This window comes from Typha latifolia, chromosome 4 (genome assembly GCF_019914945.1).
Source record: "Typha latifolia isolate L0001 chromosome 4, TyphaL0001v2, whole genome shotgun sequence".
NCBI classification, from domain to species: domain Eukaryota; kingdom Viridiplantae; phylum Streptophyta; class Magnoliopsida; order Poales; family Typhaceae; genus Typha; species Typha latifolia.
Genome location: NC_133089.1, coordinates 10,250,122 through 10,263,777, shown reverse-complemented (window position 1 = coordinate 10,263,777; position 13,656 = coordinate 10,250,122). Strand labels below are relative to the sequence as shown.

The following is a 13,656-nucleotide window of genomic DNA, read 5'->3' as shown; positions in this document are numbered from 1 at the left end:
AGACTATTAGTTAGGAGAGGGGACAATGGTTGACAAAGAGGGAGGAGGGAAATTGAGGCCGATAGAAGTTGAGAGGGGAGATAGGGTAAAAGCCAATTAATCCTTTATGAATGAGTCTAAACAATTATAAACTTAATTAAACTAGTTTTCCTTATCCTTCTTAGATTAGTTCTTCGTAGGTTCCAAATCTAATGAAACTCTGAATATAAAAGTTACAAATCATAATTTGCCAATCTTATCCAATTACTTTCATAATATTTAGACGTTAGATGAATATCCTATGAATACTATTTTAATACTACGTAGAGTTGAATTTAGTTAATTAAATAAAATTCTAACCCAATAAGCCTAATATGCTCACGATGTGATTGCATCAATCAATCCCTCTGACCAACTAAACCCTTTGAGGTGGAGAGAAGCTGCCGATGATAGCTAACAAGCCCTATTCTATGGTTATCAACCATGGAGCTTGCTTCTACGGCATGAAGCTCCTAGATTAGTGCAATTACCCAAAATGACATATCGCTCTGATGAACCCTATGGTGCAAAAAAATTAAGGCATGCTATGACCTGCCCTATTAAATTGAAATTAGGAAAATTTGCATATAACACCCTATATTTTTTTTTTTAAATTATGGTTTACACCTTATACTTTTACTATTTATGACTTGAGCCCTATGATTTAGTGAATGTGTAAAAAATTTCCTCGGTTAGATTTGAACTAACATCATATGGACAAATAAGAATATTTTATCAAATTAAAATATTTTTTAAAAAAGACTAAAATATCCTTAATATAGGTTGAATAAGAAGTATAACTTAGCTAAGGATATTTTTATAATTTGTCTAGTATAGTTAACTTAACTTAGGGTTTAGTTAAGTGTTTAACTAACAGATCTAATGGTAGAGTATTTTCTACCCATCGTCTTCGTGATGCAATCCAATCTGACTCGATTTCATTAGGAAAAAAAATTTATTTTCTTAAATCTTAAAATTAGCTTCTTCTTTTTTCTTAACTTCTAATAGCTTTTTCTTAATTTCCTAAATGTGACTTTTAATCTTCTATCTCGTGCCTCGCAAAAACTTATGAAATCTACCTACATGTAATGCTTGTAAATATATTTTTTTTATAGTAATCTTAGTATTTAAAAAATATTAGGTAAATCTACAATGGTAAGTTAAAATGGGCAGAGATGTAAAGAGAAAAGTCATATTAGTTTTTTGTGCAATTTCCCAATTAAATTTGGTTAGGCGTTATTTGCTCCAAAAACTGTTTTATATTTACTTAGTGTATAAAAAATATATAGAAAAAAAAATAAAATTGTTTTATATTTATGAAAATTATTAATATGTTTTATTCTTTTTCTTCCTTTTTTCCGTTTCTGTTCTTTTTTTTTGCTTCCTTGCTTCCTCTTTTTCTACTTCTACCCCTTAATAGTTCTTTCTTTTTTCTATACAAGTCTATCTGATCACTCTTTAATTAATAAAGTAAAACAATAATCAAAGATAGTGATAAGATAGATAATTTATTAATTAAAAAGCAATTAGAAAGACTTGTATAAAAACGAGAGAATGATTAAGAGATAGAAGAAGAAAAAAAAAGCAATAACAAAAAAAGCAAATAATAAAAGAAAAATATTAACGATTTTCACAAATATAATACTGTTGACTTTTAAAAACTTTTGATAGTTTCCTATATATTGTAGAATTTACACACTTTACCATTATAATTTACATAAAAACAAATAATAATCATGTATAGTCATACTTTTTGTTCTTTAGCTAATCATAATTATCTCACAACTATCTCTGATTAATCTTTACTTTATTAATTAAGTAACAATTAGATAAATTTGTATAGAAAAAAATAGAGAATAATTAAGGGATAGAAGAAAAAGAAGAATAAGAAGAAATAGAAGGAAAAGAAAAATAATTATATTAACAACTTCGTAAATATAATAACAAGTTTCATTAATTTAAATAATTATTGTTGTTTTTACTTTACATTGCTAAATTACATACTTCACAATTATAATTTATATAGATATAAATAATAATCATATAGAGTTATAATTTTAGTTATTTAACTAATAATATTTATTTCACTACTATCTCCGATTAATCTCTTACTTTATTAATTAATGAATGATTCTTCGCTATTGCTTAATCATTCTATTTTTTTATGCAAATCTTTATAATCACTTTTTAATTAATAAAATAATAGATTAATTATAGATAGTGATGAGATAATTAGATTAGTTAAATAATAAAACACATGACTCCATATGATGATGCAATCTAGGTCAGATCGGATCACATCATGGGGACATTGGGCTCAATGGATTGAGTCTAATTATCTTATTTGCTTAGTTAGCCTTAGTAAGTTAGGATTTTATTTAATTAGTTTAATTCAGCTATGCATAGTTTTGAAAAAATATTCATAGAATATTCTATAAATATTCGAATAATATCAAATCAATTGGATAAGATTACCAACCTCTAGATCTACAACTTTGGTACTCACGACTTCTCTAGATTCAGAATCTATCTATAGCAAAAGAGTTAATCCAAGAAGATAAGGAAGACTTGTTTAATTAAATTTGTTTTAGACTTTTTAATTTAATTTCTATAAATAGGGTTTTATGGCTTGTATCTTAGATATGTTTGAAATGAAAGATTAATAAATTTTTGCCTTGGCATCTCTCTCAACTAGGCCACCAGCCCCTACATCTCCCTCCTCCTCCTCTACCAGCACCACCTCTTCCGTTGGCACGGTCTCGTCAAGCTTCTAATCTCTTTTTACCGTTGATCCCCCTAGTTCTATAGGATAAGCCTACTTCTCCCCCATTGTCTCTTTATCTTAACTATTTCTACCTCCCATACGGTTTTTGCCACAGTTGTTAGCCAATCATAGCCTTCAACCATTTATTGCATCCGCATCCGCATCAGCAATCGATGATGGTGGTGGTGGTTTTCGGATATGGATGCGACAAATAGTTAAAGACTATGATTGGCTTACAACTGTGGTAAAAAGGAGAAATAGTTCTGCCATATGTGTAACAAGCCAAACCAAAAAAAAATATTTAATTTTGGGCACGACGTGGCCGGCCACACTCGTGCCCATGCAAGCTGCTCATGCAACTTGCGTGGTGGGGGCGCCACGCGTCCACTACCGCAGACGCAGCAAACCGACTGCGGCGGGCCCCGGCGCCACCGCTACACCGCCTCCACCGCCTCTGATCTCTCTCTCTCTATCTATCTCTCTCTCGGTCTCTCACTCCACTCTCTCTCCACTCTCTTTCGCACTGCTCATTGCCGACGTCGACCCGTCGCCACCTTCCCGAAGCCGCCGCCGCCGGTGAGATCCCTCATTCCCCCTCTCTTTCCTTCTCTCTCTCTCTCTCTCTCTCTCTCTCTCTCTCTCTCTCTCTCTCTCTCTCTCTCTCTCTCTCTCTCTCTCTCTTGCGCGAGCTCGGGCTCGTCAGAGCCGAGCAAACCTCCTCCCTCACCTTCTCTCTTTCTTCTCTTCCTCTCTTCTTCTTCTTCTTCTTTCTTTCTTTCTTTCTTTCTTTCTTTCTTTCTTTCTTTCTTTTTCTCCTTCTTCCTCATCTCCTCCTTCTTTCTAGTTGGGCTCAGCTCCTTCTCCTTCTTTCTAGTTGGGCTCAGCCTAGTCTTTAAGCGCGCAGCGCTATAGCAGGTAGTGCTGGGCTCGAGCTCCTTCTCCTTCTTTCTAGTTGGGCTCAGCCCAGTGCTGTAGCAGGCAGTGCTGGGCCGAGCCCACCACTGATGGCAGATTTAATTAATTTATTAATTAATTATTTTATTTATGTTATTTATTTAGGTATGTTTCTTCTTAATTAATACAAATAGAGTATTTAGACATTAACTATTTTAATAATATTATATATTCTTCAATATAATTTTATTAATGATAATTTTTATAATTAATAATTAATTAGGTATAAATATAGGTAATACTTATATTTATTTATTTATTTATATATCTATTAGATTAATAGATAGATTTGTAAATTATAATTATTAGATTTATATTCTAATACCTTTATCATATATATATTTTTAGTATTTCTATTAATTTTATGATTATTATGCAACAAATAAAATACTAAGTTTATTTAGTTATTTATTTATTATTTTATCGAGTAAAAACTGTATTGTCTCTAATTAATCAAGATAGTGTATGAATTATAAAATTAATTATAATTAGACCTTGTCTATACTTATAGTTATTTAGCCTTTTATTTTATTTTATAATTATATATTTAGAAATACTCTCATATAAAAGGAAATAGACCTCTTCTCCTTACATTATAACTAACATTTTATGATAATAATATAATTATAATATTTGAATCGTATCTATAATATAGACCTAATTATGTAATAAAAAATAAAGAGAAGTGATTCTAAACCTAATAAACCTTTATATTCTAATTGAATTAATTCTAATTAGATTAACGGCTAATATCATACTACTTAAATATTTTCAGATCCTAAACCCCCTTATGTGAGACCTTGGGGACCCTGACGATGAGGTGATGTTTGACTGACGGACGTGAGAGATATGTGGTTTGTGTCTTCTAATCAGACTGTGAGTAGTCTTATCCCCTAGGTGCCTTTCTCAAATTAGGATATATTATATCTTATGTACACGCATGTTTTAGCCTACAACATGATTATATGACTTTATATAGAGATATGAGTACATTTCAGTAAAGCATATTTTATCATGCATTTGATTAGGCTGATTTGAGATATGAGTACATTGCTGATATATAGAGATGATGATATTGTTATGGTTTTATGTCGAGAACTCTCTATCATGAGTATACATGTGATAGACTAGCAAAAGTATACATGTGTTAGATACATGGTTAGAGTTGACATTGCATCATTTTTCTCTTGGCTTCTTTACTACCTAAATTCCTGAGTTGTATGATCTGTTGTCGTACTGAATATATGCATATGATTTATCATATATAGAAAATCATAAAAGTACATGTATATGCGATGTGGTGTGTTATGATGTGATGGCTAGAACGGTATCTGGTCCAGACTGGTACTGGACATACTCTTAGCGTATGACAGAGTATGGTGATGACAAATGATTGTACTCTTAGCGTATGACATGGTACAACTATTATTGATATACCCTTAGCATATTGTAGGGTATGATTACTTTCTTCTGATATACCCTTAGCGTATGGCAGGGTATGATTTATCTATAGAGATACCCTTAGCGTATGGCAGGGTATGATTTATCTATAAAGATAGTCTTAGCGTATGACAGAGTATGCTCTGAGCTTGTGACATGATGTGTATCGAGTTTGGGGCTCGGTACCATAGTCCAGCATGATGGATGATATTCAAAGTTGAGAGAGATAATTATGATAGTGAGAGATATGTGGATTATATCTGGCTCTGACATATACGATTATCTAGTGGTTGGCATGCATCATGCATCATCATTGATGTGACTGGTATCATTGGATCATAATTGTTATACATGATATGTTGTTATATTTGGTGATGATATATGGTAATTTCATCATGTGATATATTTTTTGGTTGAGGATATAATATGCTCATTTATGAGAATTAATTTCATTCATATATATGTCATTGATGATACATATATACATGCTCATGCATGGCATCATGCTGCCTTTCGATTCATATTATCTAGTATATGATTTACTCTCTGTTTGGCATCACTAATTCGGGGTAAGGTCTATTCACTAAGCCTTTTGCTCATGACTCATTATTTCTTTTCTAACTCCCATAGATAATATGGTACGTGATATCGACTCGAGATATTCCGATGAGATATTTTAGAAAAATAAGGTGAGCTATAGATGCGAGATGGTATAGAAGATAGTTTCATCAGATATTGAGTTGTACCATTATTTTATATTTGTACTTTATTGTATAGATGATAATTGGTATAATACAGGTCAGACTATAGTGTACTCTTGTATCAGTTATTTAGTTGTACCTTGATAGTTTGTTGTGGCCTGTGTGAGTTCTGCTAGATGAATTAGTGGTCTAGTGTATATTATTGTGGACTTGGATATTCACATGTTAACATGTTTATTTAATTGATAGTGTGTTTTATTTGGTGTTAGATTATATGAGCATGGATATGTTAGCAGATAGTATTTTATGATGTCATGATTGTATGTGTATAGGAGAGTATCTGTGCGTGACGGGCCCCGCACGACTTGTTGCGTGCACCGTGCGTGCCGTGTGAGTGCGTGGGTGTGCATGTGCCCGTGCCGGGAGGGGGCATTACAATATGGGACTTAGAGGATCGGCGATAGAAGAAGATTAGAAGCTAGACGAGATCGTGCCAACGGAAGAGGTGGTGCTGGTTAGTAAAGGAGGATGAGGGAGATGTAGAGGCCAATGGCCTAGTTGAGAAAGATGCCAGAGAAAAATCTAATTAATCTTTCATTCCAAGCATATTTAAGATACAAGATAAGGCCATACTTATAGATTATATCAAAAAGTCTAAAATAAATTTAACTAAACCAGTCTTCCTTATCTTCTCAGATTAACTTTTTATTTTTCCACAAATAGATTCTAAATCTAGAGAAGTAGTAAATACCAAAGTTATAGATCTGGAGGTTGGCGATCTTATCCAACTAGTTTTATATTATTCGGATGTTTATAGAATATTCTGTGAATATTTTTTCAAAACTGCGCAGAGTTGGATTTAGCTAATTAAATAAAATCCTAAGCTACTAAAGCTCTAACTAAACTAAATAATCAAATAAAATAATTAGACTCAATCTATTGAACCCAATCTCCCTTTGATATGATCCGATCTGACCCAGTTCGTATCAATACACCACGCTTCTGATCACCTTGTCCTTAAGGTGTCCATGATGATTTCCAAACCTTCATTATTTACTTAATTGTTTCCTCCAACATTCGAGCCGAATCCAAAAGCACAAGACTTGTGGAGGAGGCCATGGCTCGGCCAAGTGTAACATAATGTAGCTCGCTGATTGGTGCTCGACTAATTAGTGCAAGGCTAAGATTTATCTCACCCACAATCCAATATAGGTTCGGCTCTAGTTTAGATCTTGCGTAAGGGTAATTGGTTTATGCTTTGGCACATCGCTTATGGGCCGAGGAGGTTGTCATTTAGATCGGTAAGGAACTTGATAGGCAGCCACGACCATAGGATTAGGCCTTCGAGATATTAGATCCTCGATATCTTTCAAAGCTTCAATGCCCTCAATTAGCGGCTCGAGTGGCAATTGGTAATGGTTGACAACTGCTTTGGGATTCCTAGTTATCGGTGTGGGCAGCAAGGTCTCCTTTGATGGTGATGTATACTTTGGTGGTCCTTTGTCATGTTGTGGAGGTGCCCTCGGTGTAGGTTCAGCCCCCGTTGCTATGGCTTGATCTGGTTCGATGGCTGCACTTGGTCTCATTAGTGTGCCGCCTTGATTACCTTCCCTACGGTTGGTATGATTAGGTGTACGCCCTGAACGACTTTGGTTCATGTCCACAAGGGTCGCCTTGATCTCCAACAACGTTTGTGCCATGAGCGCCATGGTTTGCTGTAGATTGACATGACCCTCCATAAGATCTCGCGGACTTAGGGGAGACGGAGTTTTAGATGGTGCGAGATGGTTTTATTCAATGATGGCATCCATCTTGATAGTGGAGAGTCCCACTTGTACGCCGATGGTTGTTGTCGCGATGCCTCCTTCTGGGTGGCATGTCGTGGGTTGAGCACAACCCTCCCTGCTTTGTTGACATATGCATATGCAGTGGTGGCTTTGTTGTAAGGCATCTGCATCCATGGAGACCACCATGACATTTGCACATAAACCTTGGGCTCCTCCTATTGTGTAACTTGAGTCTTGGTGTTCCAGAAAAAGAGATACCCCGTCTCATCATTGATCAAGGCCTTCCAATGCTTGGGCAATTCGGATCAATCGGCAAGTTCGGATCAATTGGCGCGTATCTCAAACCTTTTGGATAAACTAACATCCTTGACCTTAAGGTAGTCATTAATGGTGGCCAAGGCTCAACCTGCCTCGATATCAATTGTTACGAACCGGCTTGATCTAATTCGTAGCGATTCTACACGGGATTTAGGATCTGCGGGTGGAGTCACAGATTTTTAGGTATAGGATGGAGGTGATAATGGAGTGGAGACCGAGTAGTTGATGGAGGTGGCTCGGTAATCAATGATGGTGGTGGTGGTTTGCGAACGCGGATGCGATAGATGATTGAATGCTATGATTGGCCTACAACTATAGTAAAAATTATATAGAAGATAGAGACGGTTAAGATAGTGAGACAAAGGGGGAGAAGTAGGCTTGTCCTAAGAGACTAGGGAGATAGGCGGCGAGGGGAGATTAGAAGCTAGACGAGACCGTGCTAACGGAAGAGGTAGTGCTGGTTGGTAAAGAAGGAGAAGGGAGATGTAGAGGCCGGTGGCCTAGTTGAGAGAGATGCCAGTGCAAAAGCTAATTATTCTTTCATTCCAAGCATATCAAAGATAGGCCATCTTATAGAGATTAAATCAAAAAGTTTAAAATAAATTTAATTAAACCAGTCTTCCTTATCTTCTCGGATTAACCCTTCGTTTTGCCGCAAATAGATTTCGAATCTGGAGAAGTTGTGAATACCAAAGTTGTAGATTTGGAGGTTAGCGATCTTATCCAATTAGCTTGATATTATTTGGATGTCTGTAGAATATTCTACGAATATTTTTACGAAACTACGCAGAGTTAAATTTAGCTAATTAAATAAAAGGGATTTTTATAAATCACACCTTACATTTTGCCTATTTTATGATTCACACCTTGTCTCCGAGGATTGTATAACATGACCTATCATTTTCCCTATAATATTCTTTTAACACCTTAAGTTAACTTAACATAACCATAATCAAACTGAATGATACCAGAAAGAGAATATTCTGTTATAATCCACTATGTAATTTATAATATTCCTAAATTACTCTTGTACTTATCTCTAATTTTATTCATAATATGAACATCCATACTTGATGTTTTTTCTCAAACCATAGAGAGTATCACCTAAATGCCAAATCAATCTTAGAGCTTCCAAACTCCAAGCCATAGAGATCTTAGAGCTCCCCAAACGCCAAGCCGATTTTGTTGCTTGTGACCTCAAAGATGAGGAGGGAGATGAAGAAAATTTCGGGAAAGATGGAGAAAAAAAAATGTTTGAGCTAGAGAGATGAAGAAAAATAGGTAAAGTTGAGGGAAGCTTCTAAGACTTTATAAGTGGTAGGGATTTTAGGAGATTCTTGTGGGTTGTGGGTTTTGATATTATAATTTTGTGAGGTAGGGTTTAGTTATAGATAAGAGGATTTAGATTTTGTAAAGTTAGAGTTTAGTTTGGTGAAGAAAGATTTTATGGGGATTTAGATTAGGTCGGAATTTTTTAAGGGTATTTTAGTACTCTTTGAACTAAAGTCACATAAACTATATAACATGATTAATGTCAGTTAGCTAAAGTAACGTTGGGGTGTTAAATGAACATTATAGAAAAAAATGAGGGATCGTGTTATAAAATCCCCAAAGACGGGAGTGCAAATTACAAAATAGGCAAAATATAAGGTGTGATTTATAAAAATTCCTAAATAAAATTCTAACCTACTAAGGCTCTAACTAAACTAAAAAATTAAATAAGATAATTAGACTCAGTCCATTGAGCCCAATCTCTCTTTGATGTAATTCGACCTAACTCGGTTCGCATTAGGCCTCTACTCCATCATCACCTCCATCCTATACCTAGGAATGCCTCCACCCACGGATTCCAAATCCTGTGCAGATATGAATCTCAACCGCTACGAATCGGATCAAGCCGATTCGTAACATATCATTATTATTTATTTCTATATAAACTATAATGGTGAAGTATCTAAAATCTACAATGTATAAATAACATCAAATGTTGTTAAAAACTGATGAAAGTTTTTCTATTATATTTACAATATTGATATATTTTTTCTTTTTCTTCTTTTTGGTTATTATTTTTTCTTCTTCTTCTTCTTCGATACCTTAATCATTATTTTTTTATTTCTATACAAGCTTTTATAATATTTTTTAATTATTTTTTTATTTCTATACAAGCTTTTATAATATTTTTTAATTAATACAATAAGTAATTAATCGAAGGTAGTGGTGAGATAATTAGGATTAGTTAAATAACAAAAAACATAACTCTATCCGATTATTATTTATTTTCATGTAAATTGTAATGGTGAAGTATATAAATTCTACAATATAAAAAAACATAATAAAAGTTATTAAAAATCAATAAAACATATTATTATATTTACAAAAATTATTAATATATATATATATATTTTTTTTCATTTCTTTTTATTTTTCTTCATTTTTTTATTCTTCTTAATCTACTATTTCTTCTTCTACTTCTATCCCTTAAACGTGAAAAATTATAATACTAGAAATTCATTCCAGAATCAATTGAAGCATATAATCAAATTATTACTCCATATTATTTTCCATATTAAAAATATTTAATTACCATTATTCGTAAATTTTCGCAAGTAGCTGCAACGATTAAGACGATTATTTAGATAGTTATTTCATAAAATCATATGCATATTAAATTTAATCAATTTTTAAAATAAAAAAAATTGATAATAAGTATGTATGATATACAATATATACTATATAAAAAAATTACAATAATTCCTATAGCAGGATAGCAACTAATTTACAAATAATAATCACAATTACAAACAATAATCAGTAGAATGGCAAACATCCGTATTAGCAAACAGTAATCATAATCGTAAGCCATAAATACTAATTATGAACTTGCAAAAAATAAATAATAATTCACAACTAATAATCTCTCATGCAAAAAAAGAAAAAGAAAACACACCTATGCTATTGATTAAAAATTTTAAAAAAAAAACACTAAAGCTGCCTTCTTTGTTTGTGGGCAGCCCTTCAATACACTGATCCTAATTAAAACGTAAATCACTGTTCAAAGAGAGTCGAACTCGTAAACTTCGAGCATAAAAGCAAGTGTCTTAACCATTGGGATTACCAATCGCGTAAACAACACTTTGCTATAGCACAACATAAGTGTAAAACAGAATCAACTTCAAGACATAAAAAGTGCATGCTTAATAAAATAATAATAATAATAATAACAGCATCAATCTGGGAAACTGTATACAGTGGAAAAATTATGGCTATCTGGAAGTATCAGCATATACTTGTACTAGTGTCAAGCATAGCAAAAGAAAAGCATGAAAAAGAACAAATATGAACTTATCGTATCTCACCCTAATATTGCTTTGGTTGGAATAGGCTAACAGAGAAATAAAATACCTTGCATTATGATGCTTCCAACTTGAAACTAAAAGTGGGTAGACATTAGACAGCTAGATCATATGATTCACATATATAACTCCAATTACGCAATAAAAAAAACTTTTAGGCAAAAGGAAAAGATCAAATTTGAGACATAATCATAACTAAAAGATGGATAACAGTGAAGAAAGGAAAGAGTGAAAATATAATTCTGCAGTTACTAAATTGGAACTTCAGAATAAGAGAATCTCTTTGGTCCACTCAACACACATTCATTAATATCTCTAGTTTGCTAATGTCCCAACAGGACAGTGAATTCACAAAATAAATATTGCTATAGCAGTTGTAAACATGTATATGTGAAAATGACAAACTAAAGAAATAATCATAACTTGTGATGCACATCATTACTAAGATCAACCTAAATTATCAACTTGTCGTAGTAATTTGGATGCTTTACTTTTATTACTTGTAAGCATGTACAATATATATATAATAAAGAAAGAAGTTTAATTTCTAAGACTCAACAGGTATTCATCAACCACAGAAACAGATGAACTATTTACCAATAAAAGTAAAATAAAATCAAATGCAAAATGAAAGCTACATAAAAATGATTGCAACAAATTGTACCATTCAGTGTATGTAATGGATAATAATTACAACTTACGACTCACAATAAGAACACTTATAAGTGAACATGTTGGTATATGAATTGCAAATGAAAGAAGTAAAACATATCCAAACTTTTTAGACCAACTTTGGACTCCGAAACGAGCATCATTGTGGGACCAAAGGCTAAGTTAAATCTACATTACAAAAGTTTTTTATTTAAAGCAAGTTATAGGTGAGTATAGGCTATCTGAACCACATATATCTCTAAGTATGCAATGCTACATAAGCAGAAATCAAGGAGAAGCGAAAACACAAATTGTAGTCCAAAAATAATCAAGATGACGAAATGAATAAAAGGAGAAAGAATCAAGTCAACCATAACTTTCTGTTATAATAGTCATAACTGAATCATCAATTCACGCCTTCTAGATGTAGAGGAGAACACCAAATTTTATCACAAGATCTACAAGAAGACATGCAAAATCATTAGCAGTCGAGCAGCAAGAACCATAATGTACCCAATTCTAGCCAAATTCCAACCAACGATGATGACAACGAGAAAAAGAAGAAAACAGATGAGCTTCAAGGAATTAACAATAATAACTTGGCAACTCCTAATGTTGGAAGCATCGTCATATCCTTGGTCATGACTTGCAAGATTCAGAGGGTACGAATTAAATGCCAAAAATTGTAATATACAACAGCCATTTCCAAACAATCGGAATCTAGGATTGACAACTGACACAGCGCAAGCACTTATCTAATTTCCTCTAACGAGGAGCCTTTTTCTTTCCAGCAACAGCAACCTTCTTGCCCTTCAACGTCCTGCAGTTGTTCTTCGTCCTCTGTCCCCTACACGGCAACCCCATCTCATGCCGAATCCCCCGGTAGCAGCGAATCTCCTTCAACCGCTCTATCGCCAGTCGATTGAAACGCTTCTGCAATCCAAAACCCACATCGAAAACAACATCGGAAACACAACTTGAAGCCAAAATCCTACAGAAATCAAGAGGAAACCAAGTGGGTCGTCCTTACGAGGTCTCCTTCGATCATATACTTGGAAACCTCATCACGCAGCGAGATGAGTTCCTCATCGGAAAGGTCCTTGGTGACCTTGTTCTCCACGCTGAGGTCGCAGAGGATTTGGCGAGCCCTGGAGCGGCCGATGCCGTGGATGTACTGGAGAGAGAACTCCACCCGCTTGTTGTTAGGTATCTCCACGCCTCCAACACGAATGCAACGGATGGTGAGACCTAATTGCTGCAATACAAGAGACCATTTCTTTGAGTTTGGTTTAGAGGAATACAAGAGAAGAGAAGAGGGTGGTTTACCTTGGAAGAGGAGGAGGAATTGGGGAAGGAGAGATTGGAAGGGAGTAACAGTGATTGGTTTACTCCTTTGCTGACGATGGAGAGGGAAGAGGCGAGAGGGAGAGAAACCATGGAGAGCGCTGCCATTCCGCAGTCTCTGTAGCTTGGATTGGAAGTGGGATAAGGTGATCTATTTGCCACTGGCTTTGGGGGAAATGGGTTTCTTTTGTTTTTAGATGAGAGAAGCTGATCTCAGGCGGATCGGATCCATGCAAGTCCGGAAACTCTTTTGAGTGCCCGCATCGTGCATCAATTGCAGCTACTGGTGGCCATGGACCGAGCCGGGTTCAGGCCAAAAAATATCG

At 34.3% G+C, this 13,656-nt stretch overlaps 1 protein-coding gene across 1 annotated transcript; it reads right to left on the bottom strand.

The window, feature by feature from the left end:
* Window positions 1-12,496: 12,496 nt before the first annotated feature.
* LOC140785518 (small ribosomal subunit protein uS13c) lies at window positions 12,497-13,508 on the bottom strand. The gene is made up of 3 exons (XM_073133376.1): window positions 13,313-13,508; window positions 13,017-13,241; window positions 12,497-12,919 (listed from the first exon to the last, which is right to left on the bottom strand). The coding sequence occupies exons 1-3, from the start codon at window positions 13,436-13,438 to the stop codon at window positions 12,752-12,754; spliced, it is 519 nt and encodes a 172-aa protein (XP_072989477.1). The 5' UTR covers window positions 13,439-13,508; the 3' UTR covers window positions 12,497-12,751.
* Between the last annotated feature and the right edge of the window lie 148 nt (window positions 13,509-13,656).